General features: G+C 37.0%; 1 protein-coding gene across 1 annotated transcript in view; it reads right to left on the minus strand.

Moving 5' to 3' along the window:
* Nucleotides 1-514: 514 nt before the first annotated feature.
* Nucleotides 515-16872, minus strand: part of LOC124163426 (zinc finger MYND domain-containing protein 11) — a 28721-nt gene continuing 12363 nt past the window's right edge. The window contains exons 5-15 of the mRNA XM_046540337.1: nucleotides 16295-16384; nucleotides 14837-15087; nucleotides 13147-13217; nucleotides 12202-12398; nucleotides 11253-11369; nucleotides 10394-10657; nucleotides 8143-8448; nucleotides 5159-5260; nucleotides 4428-4505; nucleotides 3559-3720; nucleotides 515-2593 (exon numbers count right to left, since the gene is read on the minus strand). Of these exons, the coding sequence (XP_046396293.1) occupies nucleotides 2471-2593; nucleotides 3559-3720; nucleotides 4428-4505; nucleotides 5159-5260; nucleotides 8143-8448; nucleotides 10394-10657; nucleotides 11253-11369; nucleotides 12202-12398; nucleotides 13147-13217; nucleotides 14837-15087; nucleotides 16295-16384 (1761 nt within the window). The 3' untranslated portion in view covers nucleotides 515-2470. The remainder of the gene's footprint in view (nucleotides 2594-3558; nucleotides 3721-4427; nucleotides 4506-5158; nucleotides 5261-8142; nucleotides 8449-10393; nucleotides 10658-11252; nucleotides 11370-12201; nucleotides 12399-13146; nucleotides 13218-14836; nucleotides 15088-16294; nucleotides 16385-16872) is intronic.

A 16872-nucleotide genomic window follows, 5' to 3' on the forward strand; every position in this document is an offset into this window, starting at 1 on the left:
ACCAAATTCATCAATTGTAACCCAAATCTGATACCACAGTATTTAGACTTTTGACTGTTTTATTTTAATTCTGTTCAATGAAAATTAATGAAAAAATTAACATTGGAACTGCAGCTTTGTCAGCAGCAACTATAACTCAATCACATTAGAGTCACTTTGAAATATTTAAAGTAACACAAATTACATTTCAGCAAACCTACCTTATTCTTTTAGTTTCATGACTTTCTTTTACATCATCAGGACTTGATTTTTTCTTCATGTGCAGATAATTTTTCGTTCCTAACACATGAAGGAAGGTAACATCAGTCCTTTTTATAGCTATGACCTGTACAGAACATGATAATGTGTTTAGAATGAAGCTAAAACTTTCCAGATCACCCGTAAAAATATGTACTGATCAGGTTCCCATGCACCTAGAGCTGCTTCAAAGTAAACAATCTAAAATTAATCCTCCAGTATGACATTTTCCACTGGATAATTTCCAAAAAGTAATGCAAAAATAAATAACAAATAATAAAATAGGAAAAATTACATTTTATTTTCTGCATACTTCTCTGACATTAGTATATTACAATCATGAATCAAATATTAACTCTATCTTGATTTTCTGAAGAATGAATGCCAGCATGTAAGAATTGCACTAAGGCCAAAAAAAAGTGACCAGGGTAATACATACTTTACCTAACCAAGGACACAAACAATTGTCCATGGGGGTTGGGAGAAAATGGTTTTTATCCACAGACGATCCATCCTATGTCACTTTCGGTTGACAACAACAACAATATTCGCAACTATAAAACCACGATAATACTCGAAACACATTGTTCAAATGTTTTCATAGCCTACTTCTTCCATTCTTTCACTCTATCTTGCCTCATTCATGACTGAAGAGTGCAAAAAATTAACCGATCACTACTGACTTCTACAAAAAAAAACTCTCAAATAATTTATTCATTCGTATAAAACCATACATACAGGCATTCACTGGCACAGGCACATATTTGCATGTCCACGCATCTCCAATGAATGGCCTTCGCAATGAAGAAATTCAGTAAAATCTGTGGTAAAATAGCAATGGAATCATAAAACTTTATATCTTTACAAAAATGTTTGATCATTGACATGTGCATTACCTTACGCCAAAATAATGATGCTCTTTCAACAGAAACTAATAAAATATTTTTAAGAAAGGGCCCACTTTCTTAACGTAAAAAAACACATTGAATTAAAACACATATAAAACACAACGTGGAGCACCTTCTGAACCCCACAACTGCAAAGACTACAAAAGGAACTGTTCTTCTGGTGCTATAGAATGATGCTGAAACATTCACGCTAATATATAACATTTCAAAAAGACTCTCATGTTCCCTTCTCTGCCCGGCGCAAAACTATTCTCACAGAAGTAGCACATACTCAAATATATTTCTATCCAATTGAAAGAAATCTAGTATACAAAACGACGTGTGCAATAAACAGAAATCCTATCTGGTGAGATCCTTCACATCTTTCTTTACAACCAGGCATCATTAGGTGCGTGGCAAAAATGCAGGTACATAACACAACACAAAGAGTCAATATCTATAAATATATCTTCATAAACATTATTCAAGGATTGCAATCAGAGACAACACCTGATAACAATAATACTTTACACATGAAGAGAGAGAGAGAGACAGATACAGAAATCAACAGAAATCATTAGTTTTGAAATGCATAACAGAGACTCATACCCAGTGAAGCACATTAAATGCTTCCAATATAAACAGCACCTCTCCGCCCACATGTATCAAGAAAAATAACTTACACAATGGAATTAAAAATATGGAAGATGATTCACTTTTCCTACTCACTACAGTGATATCTTTTTCTCTTGTCCTCTGTATTACAAAATATTGTAAAATCTAACGGGAATGGATTCAGCAAACGGTTAAAATGACTTTTGGCAAGATTTCCTTTGAAACATTTTGTCCACAATTTCCAGCCAAGAACATGATCACAAACACACTCTATCCAAACTCTGGCACTAAGTGAAACTTTCGGCAATAAAATCTGCATCGATACAGATGCTAAATTAAAAGGAATTTTCAAGAGTTTTCATCCTTCGAAGTCCTCAAAATGTCTTCTTTTGATTTCACTAACCCCATTATCACACCCTCGTCCAAACAGTGCATTTCACAGACATGAATTTGTTCTTAGTGAATTATGTGATGCTTAGAAAAAGATTTTGTTCCTCACGGCTGAGATGGATGTAAAAATTATGAAATCTGCTGGTGCGAACGATGAAAATGTCATGGGATGAGGAAGAGATAGCAATGAGCCCAATTCTTCCCCAATATATGAAATTTTTACCACCTATTTGGTTTGATTCTGTCAGACTGGAGACAGGAGAAGGCAGGTCTCAGGCAGCCCTGTGGTCATCAACTGGAGGACATGATAAGAGGGTTCCCTGGACGAGTAGGCACGACAATCAGCGCTTCCTTCGGCAGAGACGTTTGTGCTCCTTCTGCCAGTGCACTTGCTGGCAGTCAATGCTGCAGTAAGCGGTGTTCCAGCAGCAGTGGTAAATGGCCTCCGCCTCACAGTTGTAACACTGCAGTAAGAAAGGTGGATGTTGTTGATAGTTTAAAATCAGGAGTTTAGTGAGTGAGAGAAGAGGGGAGCAAAGGGCAGTGTTTCAGTGAACCATGGATTGTGACTAGTTTAAAAATTTTCTCAGTTTCTTGCATATACCGTATTTGTCTGAATATTTTTTTTTCCAAAAATGTCCATGGTAAAAGTAAAGGGGGGACTATTTTAAATTTTTTTAAATTAAATTATTTTTTAAATACAGTGCAACCTCGATAAAACGACACCCCACGGGGCTCAAATAAACACTCGCTATAGCGAATTGTCGCTTTACCGGAGGTGGAGCAAATAATAGCCAATATACCTATTGTAAACAGTGACACAGGAACAGGAGTGGTGCGGCGACAAGGAAATTTATATCCGATCAACGTAAGCATAAATTCAGACGAAAGGCGATGTTTTTTTGCATCACTAAATTTCCTTACTTAAAAAACAATTAACTATTCAAACAATTTATAAGCGCCGTCCTGAATAAAAATCATGCACAGCATTGCTTTGTCAATCATTATGCCAATGTACAACCAACGAAGCCATTTCTCTATGTACTTAATTAGTGCATTTACGTGATCATTCTATTATTTTGGCATTTTCCACTGAAAATTAAAAAAATAACTGATAAAACTGTATTGCGGTTATTTAATGCCTCAAATAGTTCCATTGGTGTATGTTAATTGTTACTGCACGTTAAGCGGCAGTGAAATGAAATCAGGTATTGCATTTGTTTATGCAGACGAAAATGATGGAAGGTTGTAAAACGATCCTGCCTTGGAAGACTTTATCTACCATATAATGTAATGCCTTCATTATCTACGGTAAAAAGTTTGCTAAGCATGCAAAATGATGTGACTAAATTGCCGTTGTTAAAAATAGTCTCTTTGTGTTAAGAATCAAGGCTACCAAGGTATGAAGCACATTTAAGTATGAACTCACCCACTGCTTTTTCTTAGCATCTGACAAGTTCTGCCGGTGTCTTTCATTCAATTCCTCAATTTCGGCAGCTTGGTCCTCCTTTAGCTTCTCAATATCATGCTCCAAGGATCTTAAGGCAGCTGCGATCGCCCTCTGCTTCTCCACCTCAAACTCCCGCTTCAGCTGTCAGAGAATCAGAAAGAACAGATAATTATGCAGTTAAAACTTCCAAAGTTATACGTTCAGATTCACTGCCTCGGTGGGATGAAATTTTTCAAATTTAATGAACTCAGTATTGATCCTTCAACATGATTTTGTGCAAATATTTTTAAGTATCATTTTTACATTCATTAGACTTTAGGAAAAAGATTTTTTCCTGATGTGATTGGCTCAACTGTTTAGGAGAAAACATTGTATTGCTAATTGTATAGTAAGTAAAAACGAACTAAAAATTTTATTTTGAAACTTACTACTATTACTAAAGCATGATGTATTGTTATACTGCATGTTAACTTGTACTTCTTAAAAAGAAAGTATACTTATATTGCATGGCAATGAAGTTACTAGCCACCAAACTGTGCTATTTTTTACCTTTACTCGAAAACATTGATTAGATAGAAGATTATTCATTAAAATATGAGTTCAAATGACATATTAATAGCATAAAAACTAAAAACTAGGGAAAATCCAAGAGATGAGAGGTATTTCAACGATATAATTAGAATAGAGTGATGCATATACGATGGAAAATTAATTGGAAATAATAAAATAAGTAGGTACATGAAGATAATAAAGAGGATTGAATTGCAGATATGAAAGAGGAATAAACTTTTGTGAACATACTAAAGCATGATGCCAAGCATTTCAACATGCCACTTTCCAGGACTTACCCTCTCTGCCAACTCTTTAAGAGCCCTTTCGGAATCCTTTGAGCTCTTCCTGCTCTTAGAACTTCCCTCTGCAGCATCCTGTTGAAAAATTAAAACAGAAATGAGGAGAGAAACTACATAAATTCCACAACTCTTTAAAAATAACTGTAGGGACATGATCAGTGTTTTGACAACAAGACATTTGCTATTACAAAAATCCCTAATCCTCAGGAGGTATGAAGTCGATAGCAATTGATTCCAAAGCCACACAGCTCTAATATGACACATCCATTCAGAGATATTTATTAGTCAGAGCTTCAACGCTTGCAGAAAAATAAAATACATTCTGACTAAGGGAAGAATTGTTTAACCCTAGGGATAGATATCAGACCCAATATGCCGCATCCAAATATCTGCGGGAATTACATTTCACTAGATAACAAAATTAGTACAAATTTACTGAAAAAATCAGATCTTTATCTGAAATTTAAAATTAATGCTTCAGCAAAACAAACACCTAGTAAAAGGGAATACTGTAAAACCTCTATGAAACAAATTTGCAGGGTACAGGAAAATCATTAGTTCACTAGGAGGTGAAATACAGGTTGCATCTCTGCAGGGGCATCCTATTTTGCATTCCAAATGCTGTACGTAGGCTTTAATTTTTCAAAAGCATAAATTATAAATCTAAACATATAAATTATACATTTACACACCATAAAGGTAAATATTATAAAAACCTGAGTGCCTACCTGTTTCCCCATCATTCTTGGTGGCGTTTGGATTGATATTGACCTGGTGCTGGGCTCCTGACAAGATGAAGACACCATATCTTCTGGTGCTGGTCCCTCCTTCTGGCAAAAAAAACGAAGTTTTACTGCTGTCATGATATAATTATAGTATTGGAATGGGAGATGCAAGTGTCACAAAACCAAGTAGAAGATGATACCACAGCAGTATAAATGGGGAGGAATAGAAATGGGAGGCTGTTTGAATTGTCTAGGATCATGTGAAGAAGCTTTTTTTCCATCAGCAAGAGTACTATTCCTTCATCAGTCGCTTCCAATGGTATAGATGGATATTCACACAGATGGAAGCAACATCATGGCAGTGGGCATTGAAGGAGAGTACCTTGAGCAGCTAAATCATGAGACCACGTTAAACACAGCGTACATGCATTGTAAAAGACTTTTAATGCCCTTCAAATGGATTATTAACTTCATTTTTCAACTAAAAGATTTAGTGTTTTATATGTTGCAATATATTCATAAATACACATTGTGTGGCTTCTTTCCACTCGGCTGTTTTGCGACACCATCCAATGGTTGAATATGCCTACTTTATATTAAGACACAATTACTTTCTTGTTACCCAAAAATTGATTGTAAATTAAAAGTTTTAAACATATTTAATCTCATTTTGTAGTAAATTATTGATTTCACTCATAATAAACAAATCCCCTAATTTAACTACCACAGCACCTGAAATTGTTAAAATCCCTAATCCGACCTCTTCTAAGTCCAGATGGTGCCAGGTTCAGGATCCTCCAATGTAGCGCCACAGTGGCGCCCTACAAGGATGGCAACAAAACATCTATCTCACCACTCTTAAACAGCAATGCTCCGCATGTTCAACCACAATTTCAACGTTTTTGCAGTGTCTATGGAGTTTTTCACTGACCATAACTAATTTCTCCGACTTCCAGTCCCAAATTTTTATTTCCCTGAATGGTATGAACCTTGATAGGTTTCAAAATTGCTTCTATAATTAAACATCGATAACACGAGGATGGAAGTTAGGTGGGGTGAGTTGGTTTCCGCAAATAAAAATGTGGCAGTTGACATGGCACTGAAGTCACGATGAAAAATACAGATGATAATGCTTTCATAGAAGCTGAGGAGCTATCCTATTGGTACAACCGCTGTTATGAGACACATAGTACTCCATGGACCACTTTTTTCTATAAATCCTGCTCTATTGAGTAATGATGCCTTGGTAGCTTAAGTAGCTAAAGCACTCAACTGAAATTATCTGATCTGGGGGATTTGGGATCAAATCCCGGTCAAGGCGGATGAATTTTTTCTCAATGGAATTTTTACATAAGTATAAATTGACCTTCATCGACCCTCCCGCAAAAAAATTGCTGAAATTTTGTGCTTTTTTTGCGAAAAGACGTTTGGTTTTTACTTTAGTACTCGCATACGGATTACTTTTATGCAGACGGTTATTGTTAATTAAGAAAGCTAATGAATGCATACATTTTTTCTTATAACTTTTTACATGGCTTTTTAGGTTCATTGTGGCAAAAATGGCATTTGATCTAAAAATTCGTCATCAAACATTGTATTTTTTCCATACTCTGTGTTGCCCTCAACGTACCTTTGAGATATTGATGACGGTAATATTATATTATTATTATTATATATTGTAACGGCAGCACCTGATATGTTTCTATTCACCCTTATATTGAGAAGCACTCTTCCTTTTTTCTTCCCTTCCCTTTTGTTTTGTTTTATTTTTTTTGTTTTGTGAAGGTTTATCTTATTTAATGCTTGTGTGCGCGTGCGTGTGCCATATTTAAATCCCGCGCACAGTGATAAGTGCTCCGCCTTAAGAGAATAAAGCGTACTTCTGGCCACCGCCCTCCCCTCCCTTCCCCTCTTACGAAGTTGACGTGGAAGAAAGTGGGTCAACGAGGAGTTAGAACACGACAGACGACCGGGGAATGCAGTTCAACTGCTGCTTGCTCAACAGCTGAGCGATTGAGCCATTATTGCGTCAGGAGCTACAGCGCGTGGAAACTTCCTAGCCAACAGCCCGATGTAGACGCATCCCGTGGCCTGCAACCCCATCAGCCTCTGCCAACCACCGTGGGAAATCATCCCGGGGATAGACACGGCTCCACACCCAACGGGAAAACATCGCGAATTGACGAGACGTCGGCCGACATCGTCACTTCTCTCGCACAATGAGTTTCCCAGATTAAGGTGCAGTAAAGCCGTGCCCCCCACCACTTTCCCCGTGTAAAACTGAAACAACCACTTTTTTACCCCGTTCATCCCCTATTTTCCTCCTCAAGATTGCGCTGGAACAGTCAGTGAACCATAAAGTCATATTGTGTCGCAGTGGACTCTTAAACCCTGCAGTTCGTTGAACGCAGTTCAACTCTGATTTATTTTAATTTTTGTCAAGTTGCTTTTTGATTCCTTGTAAGTGCTATTTCCATGTCAATTAGTTTTAAGTCGCCCCATTCCATCCCCACTAACGACCCTTTTTCCCGAGTGATGTATCTCATATTTTGTGTGCTTCATATTATTTTCTCATGCTTTTGAGAATAAATGTTTATTTGTTTAATGCAACCCACGGGGACGTGTGTTTTCCTCCGAATCCAGCCCCAAATCCCCAATTGTTCCGTCGTTTCGTGCCCTGACCTACTCGTTCCTACGTCGTCCGGGACTCGAGATATTTCTTGCTCTAAATTAGTGGAACGCGAATTTGTTTGTCATATGTTTGCCTCCGCCCACGTGGGGGGTCAATCAAGCAATCTTCACGATCACGCTTCCTACGCGATCCCGTCCGCCACAATATGCCTAGAATATTTTCGTTACATGTCACCGAAAATTACAATTTCAGAATATTAACTCAATATTTTTTCCACTTTTTACAGACCGCATTCCTTTAAACATAACAAGTCAATAGGTTTTTTAATTATATCAAAATTTTCTGCAGGGCATACCTTCACAGACTTTCCACTCCTGCACGTTGATGATATGGAGCTCTCCTCATCCTGGGATGCTTCCCCCTCCGAGTTCTCCCTCACCTTGACCGTCCTGCCTCCCTCCCCAGCCCCCTCGACCCTCTCCTCCTCCCCTTCCTCCTCCTCTTCGTCTTCTTCCTCCTCCGTCTCTGGGACGACCCTCGCCTTTGGCTGCCGACCCCTCCTTCTTTTCTTCTTCTTACCCGTCGACCTCTCGCGCTTCTTCCCTCCCACCCTCCCTCTCCTGCCCTTCGGCTTCTTCACCTCGGGCTCGCTTTCCTCCTGCTGCAACAACAAAGAAACATCACTGTAACGGATGGATCAGTTATACTTTTTTATATATATATTTTTTTTAAATCACGAGATGTGGGTCAAATGTAAATATTGTTTATTTTGTCAAACTTTGCCTACGTTTCGGACATTATATTTGTCCATCCTCAGGGCTATAAAAATGATAATGTATGATACAAAATTAGTTAAATACAGGCAATTTTACAGTTGTTATACATTAAAATACATGGAAATACATATTCAAAGTTTACCTTTAAGTCTGATGGTGTTTTTATTTATTTATTTACAATTTGGTTGCTTGGATTTCTTTCTTTGTTGGTTATGTCATTTATTAAATTATGATAAATTTTGCTAAGGTAAGTAATGTCTGTTCTTTTATTGCAGCTTTTTTTATTTCTGGATATGTGGTACATTTCTTTGAATAATCTTTTTGATAAAACTGGTTCAAGGGGTAATAAGGGGTCGTGAAGTATAAAGTTTGAATTACACTTTTTTATCGCTTCTGATTTAGGTCAGGCATTGCTTTTAGGTCCTTATTCTATTTGCGACACTACCTAACGGTTGAATATGAATGCTTGTAAATTTACAGATAATTACTTTCATTTAATCATAAATAAATAGTAAATGAAACAGATTTTATTTACGTTTCATCCCATTTTGTTGAGACTTATAATTTTCCTTCCGAATTCAATTGTCTTCATCTGCTGAAACTTTTTCCCAAGATGAGCAAAAATACTACGTGGTGCCATCGCATACATAATATTATAGTAAGTTATTTTCATAAGAGCATTATGAAAACTGTGTAAAAAAAACACATCAAGTTATCCCACAAGTGTGATGAATCTTTCTTGGGCTTCCAACTGGGTTTTCATTTCAGTTGAAATGAGATGATGCTTTATTCTGTTGGCAGCCTGAGAGAGATTCATCGCATCAGTTCACCAGGAAAACATCAAATCCTTCTTATCTCACAAGTGATAGGATCTGAAACACACTATTTTAAACATGCATGGAAAATTATGTCCTAGTAAAGTTTTCTAAATGAATTTAAGCTAACGTAAGAGTGATGTGGGGTTTGATTCCTGCCCCACAGTTATAGGATGACTGAGACGGATATTTACCCTTGTTCAGCAAATGAAAATGCCACAACAAACCATTGTTGCACAGGCTATATGTTGTTATCAGTCATGAGCCTGTGGGCTGGGAGCAAATTATATGAAAAATTTTCATCCACACCTCCAAATACAACACAATGGCTTTCTTGTCACTTCTAGGGTGTACACCACATCACGCCACCATCTAATTTTTACTCAATTTCAATCTATTTGCAACGATGGTTCCCACCCAAACAGAAATATAAAATTCACGGTTTTTTCCAGGTTTTCACGGTCTAGATGTTGTCAAATTCACAGTTTTTAGATAAACTATTTTAGGCAGAAATATTGATCGTGTAACGATCATCGGCCGCAGGTTAACTAAAAATTTTACAAACGCGACAGACGCCGTGAATGCAAACGCAGCAATGAAAGTGCTCTCTCTTCTGACGTCGCTAGCAAAATTCAGCTCCGGCTTAAGTTTGTGAGCGGGAAAATGGAGGGACCAGGGTGCCAGGGAAATTAAGAAGTGTCTGAATTTTCACTAGGGTTAATGAACACTTTGGTTGCCAGTCTTCCGGCTTTGTTACAGGCTTGAGGTCAATGTGTCAACACGGCACACGGACCAACAATTGCTCTTAGAACATACGTGTGCAGATAAATGCGTGGACAGTGTCTGCGCATGACTGACCTTGAAACATGATCGACATTTCAATTTTTCTTTTGCTCTTTCAATCAGAGTTCTAAAATCAATTTCGAGAGATTTTTAAGGTTTTATGACGAAATTCACGGCTTTTTCAAGGTTTTTTCACGGTTGAGTGGGAACCCTGGCAACATTTCTGACTTACCGCTTCACTCTCGCTCTCCTCTACCACTTCCTGTTCTTCTTCTTCTTCTTCCTCCTCCTCCTCTTCGTCTTCGTCCTCTTCCTTCACCGCTCCGTTCTCTCTGCTTCCCTCATTCTCCTTCCCCCTCCCCTGCTCCACCTCCTCCTCCTCCGACTCCTCATCCTCCTCATCGCTCGAGTCCGTTATCTCCACGCCCTTCTCCAGCATCTCCTGGTGCTTCCTCAACTCCTCGCACGCCTTGGTCCACGACGACGTCCTCTTCACCTGAGATGATGATAATAATAACGATGGTTTATTTGCCAAAATAAAATACTCAAAAGGATGAAGTCCCCCATGAAAAAGTGCTCGACTCGAACCCATATCTCCTAATTGCTGGTAAGGTGTGTTAGCCAGTTACACCACCAAGCCACTGTCAGAGTGAAAAACCCTACTTTGTCACTCTATTTGGCGACAACGAATTTCAAAGCACTGCATATAACAAGGGACTTCGCAAGCTGTCACGTGCACGGGCTAAATCTCACAACATCCAATGAAAAATACCTAAAATGATACTAATAATAATAATAATAATAATAATAACTGGTAATAACTAAGTAATAATAATTTAATTAATAACAGCGGATAATTTTCAGTTAACTAGGTCATGGACGAGAGAAGGCTGGAGGCATTCCAGATGAGGGTCCCATCAAACTTGACGACCATTTCCACTCTCACAAAATCCAATGAAAAATACCGAAACCGGTACTAATAATACTAACTAAGTTATAATACTTTAAGTAATAACAATGGATAATTTTCAGTAAACTAGGTTAAGGACACTTGACAGCCATTTCAAAAAGGGTGTCAAAGTAAGCCTTACCTGGAGGGTATGAATATTAACAGTGATTGGTCTGATATGGCTCTTCTCAATGTTAGCTCTTTGATGTTGGCTCCCAAAAAACCTCACATCATAATGCTCCCCTTCCACCTTAATGACCTGAAATGAAGATTAAAATAAGTAAGCTTCAGTACTCAAAGACTAATAGAAACAATATTCAGTCAGACCTTGTTACTTCAATTAACAAATAATTTTCTACACTCTAGCTGAGTAAGAATTTTTGCATCTGACCTTCCAAAAGATAACTCTTCCTTTGTACTCCATCTCCAATGCTCATGGGTATTGAGATCGACTCCATAAAAAAGCCATTGAAATCAGACTGGAGAAGGACAACAAGAATTGACTCAGGGTACATCATCAGCAGAGAATGGAAACCGTTAATTGAAAAATTAACGAAAAAAAGGTATAACATTGCCTGCGGATTGAATAGCATTTTAAGTACAAGAAGAAAGTCCTCCATCTCTATGTGCTAAGAATGAAAGAAGATTGTCGCATGGAAACATCAGGTGCCAAAATTCTTACTCAGCTGTAATCCTGAGAATAATTTATAAATTTGACTCCCCAAAAAATGTTTTAATCTTATACATACTTGTTATTTAAACAAAATAATTCTATGTTCTCAGCATTCCCAGGCAAAGGTGAGGGAAATTGTATGCTAGATGGAGCAGTTATTTTTAAAGACATTTTAACATGTAATTCAAAGCCAAGTTGGCCCTATTACTTCCATTTTATTGGCTAGTCAAAGCTTTTCTTACCACCAGCACATTTTAATGTCTCAGTTTAATAAGAACAGTTTACTTGGAAGCATTTGATTTGATCCACTATTTAGAATAAAAATTTCACCCCGTACTTAAACTTAAGCTACAAGACATAAGTATCTCACTTCTAGGAACTCTTAGTACTCTTACCAGTCTATTCCCACTTTACTAACCTTGGCTGGCCAATATGGAAATCCCTTCTGCTTAGCATACACGAGGTCATGCGGTGGACGACAAGGCTTGCAAAACCAGTGTTTATCTGCTTTCTCATTAGACATCCTATAGCAATCTTTGCACCGGCGTATTTCGCCAAGGTCATAAACACAATCACGAAGCATTTGCCGTGCTTGGTCAGCCAGGCTACTGTGCACTGCATAATAAAACAAAAGAAATGAAATTCAAATCAATAAAAGCACCTTAATAACATTGCAGATAATAGATATACAGTGGAGCCTGTATAAAACAAAGTTCAGGCAGCCAGAAGTTTACTTCGTGACAATTGACGATTTAGTTCACGAGTAGTATAATTCGTTTTTCAGTTCCACCACTGCGACATATATATACAGGCCCATTTTACATCAATATCCAAACACCAAGATGCTGGCAGGATTGAATGTGAAAGTGACATCATCAAACATGTAGTAGCTCACTAATTACTCGCAAAGGCCTTTGCAAGTAATTAATTAGCAACCTATGGACGCTAATATCTGCTAACAGGAATACGTGAAGCTATTCTAGTCAAGCTCATTGATAACACCTCAAAACAGAGGCAAATGGTTTTATTCAGGATAAATATTTTTATGATCAATGAGCTCTCTCCTATTACATTCCAACAGGGTACCTGGCAACTGGTAGCAACCACAGTAATATACCCAGACACAGCCCATACAGCATAGTTGCATGACACTAACATGGATATAGCCGTAGCTCTTCCTGCACAACAAGTCTATTTACGTTTATCAATTATTTTGCCAAATTGCAAATGCTTCCTGCACATTTCAAGTGAACCTGCTTTTTTAATAATCTGGCCACATCAAAGTTGCATATCCTTTGGGATACTGAAATTGACCTTATTCCATGAAATGGGAGCCAACACTTCTCGATTACTATACACTCACCTCCATGATAAATAACAACATTATGGACTATCAGCTGGGCATCAGCTCGAAATTCCTCCAGAGTACGATACCTGTAACAGGCAAAGAAAATGACAAGTTATCAAACCACCCTTCCTTGAAGTCATATACTGCACATAAACAAGCAGTACGCAAAGGTGTAAGACATTCCTTAGCTATCCTTATTTGAGGAAAAAATGTTGTAGAAAATTATAAATCTGCTAAACCAAAAAATACCACCACATGTACTCATAGCCATGATCATGAAGTATAACCGTTACTGGATCGTCATTTTGAGCACTCATGATTAGGTATATTTCTCATGAAAAAAATGATCTATTTATCTTGTAAATATTGATACAATGCATCCAACACAGGAGTTTTAAAAATTAATTCATAATTTATTTATTATTCAATTATTAATAATAAAAATTCTGCAATAGAACCAATATATTTATTTCTTGATTAACAACGGAAACTCATTTTACTAGCCAGCCAGCATTACAACACCAGCACTATTAAGATTTAAGCAGCACTTAGTTACACCGTAGATTTTAAATATTCATATGAGCCGGATAATCATCATTCCAAATCCAAAAATATAAATATTCAAATTAAAAATTTTTAGATTCCTATTCCCTTAACATGTAACCACATGTCAAACAACAAGACAGTGCATTTAAATAGGAGCTTTCACAAAAATTCCCTTTTTTCTGCCCAGGAGGAGTAATGCATTCCATTTCAAATAGGAACACACAGCAATATCAACATAAATGAATTTTGTTGCAGGGCAACATGGCAGTTTTTCTTTGTGCTCAGACACTAAAAAGCGCATCCATCTGGCAAGCTATCTGTAATGGATTACTCCACGGAAACGTCTTGCCAATAAATTTTGCTATCACTTCCAGCAAGCTAAATATCGATTCTGTTTCGTAAAACACGTAGCTTCCTGGTCATGTTTCTCCTATTCTACTTCACAGAATACTAAAATTTTGACTGGTGAAGTAAGCCAATTCATAAACTAGGCTTGAATTATAAGAATATATGGTCCATAGTATATTACTGCAACATAAAAGGACACCAAGTACATTATAAAGTAAAAATTTGTTATGCAACGACAGACATTTAGCATAATTCTAAGGATGCTTCCGAGTGAAAAATGAGAAAACACCAGACAGCACAAGGAAAAATTTTTACTCACACAAAAATAAAATTTTCATGGAAAATAATACAAACATAGGAGAATCTAGATAATTCCTTCCTAAACAGAAAAATTATACAGAATTTATGAAAAAAAAGTTGCACAAAAGGAATGAAAGCCTAAACCCCCACACCTTCAGTTAGCAATCTATCAATATACTGCAGCGAGCTATAACAAAAGCATGTTCTGAAGTTTGTCTAGAGTTTGTAGTTACCCGATGCACAGATAGTTGGGTAGCATGCTTAATGATGTGTTTATCTCATCAGAAAATTTTCAACACATTTTTTGTACAATCTATTGGTTATAAAACCCCACATAGAGGGTGACCCTTGAACAGCGTCTGATGGACTGCAAGTGTACTTAGCTTCATTGAATTCCGAGATTCGCATTTTGGATACTCCCCTTGTAAGTCAACATTGCCCTGCGTCATGCTGCCAGTGATAACTACTCTGATTGGACTTCATTTGATATGCCAATATGTTAGGTACATACTTGCAATTAGCTGCTTTCACAGACATGGTGGGTAGATCCATAGGGTGGTATAAGAGGTGCTCCATTCTCCACAAACCATTGTCCTCGTCTATGACCCATTTCAGCATTCCGTCTCGTCCCGCATTTCCACCAATTGGACTACCAACGAGAACTCCTTTCTTTATTGATGAGGCGGGCGATAACGATGTTGCATGATCTACACAATATGACGTTTTACTAGGGATCTGACGCTCTGTCACTTTCGTTGGTAGCTGAAAAGAACAAAATTCTTCAAGTTAACATAACCAGCTTGAAGCATACACATTGAGATTAAAAATTCAATAACAAAGAAACCTCTCTTAAACGAAACTCACGACCGAAATTTGATGACGTGAAACAACGTGAATTACAATAGTGTTTGAGCGACAAGGCAATTTTTATCATTTCTGTGTACTTCTTAATTAAATTTTTATGCATTTTTTATTTCGTATCTTTGAGCGTGTAAACATTGGGACATTGAGTTATTTTACGAAAGTCAGCATTAACATTTTTTGCAATTCGCCGCAAGTTAGGGTTGGCGGAAATACACCACGGAAGGCTATGGTTAAGGCCAATAACACCGATTCTGATTGGGGTATTCAGTAGAAGTTTCTGATTGGCCCTCCAACACAACGAATATTAAATTATTCATATGAAAATAAAAATTTAACTGGAAAATTGGTTAATGAGAGGTGAATTTCACTCGATCGCACCAAAATTTCATTTAGTTGATCAGGCGTTTTTGTAAAAGAGGAGTTCGTTCATCAGGGTTTTTCACTACTGTGTTTACATAGGCAATTGGCCGGACCAATAGCATTTGTTCGTTGAACGGAGTTCTTCGTTTAGCGGGAGTTCGTTAATGTGAGGTTTTACTGTATGTGTATTCATTCCAAGAAAGGATAATACATTTTGGCTTCTCAAATGTTAACTACGAAAGGCATGTCAAGTGTCCCCAAATCAGACATAGGACAAGGATTAGTGTCAGAAATAAGGTGGTTTTCTCAACTAATTTTATTTTTTAAAATGCAGTTATGTTATTTAAAGAAAATTAGATAGCATGGCAAGAATAATAATAACTAAATAGACAGGGGAACAAATGAACAACATGGTCAATTAGCAGAGGGATGACTTTCAAAAACCACTGCATTTACAGAAGAACCTTATCTTTAAAAAAAAATACCATTTTATGCTCTCATTATTTTAAAATTTCAAAATAAAGACAGCATAAAATGTTGGCAATTCTAATACTGATTTCAATAACCTGATAATTAATACTTTTCATTGAGTGATCCAATTTTTTCATCATTATTTCAACCACAGAGATTTAAATCAATGCTAACACATTTTTGGAATTTATAAATCTCATGTTCACATAGCATAAAAAATCAACTAGGAATTTGAAAAATATCACACATTCATCGCAAATCTATAATCACTTACCCTCTCCTTGAGGCGAACACAGGTAAAACCAAGAAGGTGATTCAATTCTTTTCTTTTGATCTTCAACGATTCCCTTTCAGCAGCACATGCCTGTTATTGAGAGGTAAAGTTGTGCCATGAAATTGAAAAAAAAATTGAAATAATTCACTTCAAACTACAGTCAACTCTTGATTATCCAGCTCCAGGCCATTTGGTTTGCTATTTTATATTTATTATCATTATCAGAGCTACTTTCTCCCCCTTCTACACACAAGTTTTTAAAGAACAATCTGAAGGTAACAAAAACAAACCATTACATCAAATTCCTTATTTTTGCCAGTTTTCATTGCTAGTTTACACCAGATAGTGCACTAAGTCAAGATTAATGAACATGCAACCATACAATAGCAATAATTTAATGTCCACAAACGACATTAACTCATGCATATCTTTGAAATAAACTATGCCTGTAGTTCATTACATTCCTTCGTTTCATTCTCAACAAGCAAATCCAAAAATTGATGCTCCTTTATCACTATTCACCGAAAGATTGTCATTAGTTTCACTCAAGGCAGCAGCTAGGGGGTTCAGTCAACCCA

Source organism: Ischnura elegans, chromosome 8 (assembly GCF_921293095.1).
Source record: "Ischnura elegans chromosome 8, ioIscEleg1.1, whole genome shotgun sequence".
In the NCBI taxonomy this organism is placed as follows: domain Eukaryota; kingdom Metazoa; phylum Arthropoda; class Insecta; order Odonata; family Coenagrionidae; genus Ischnura; species Ischnura elegans.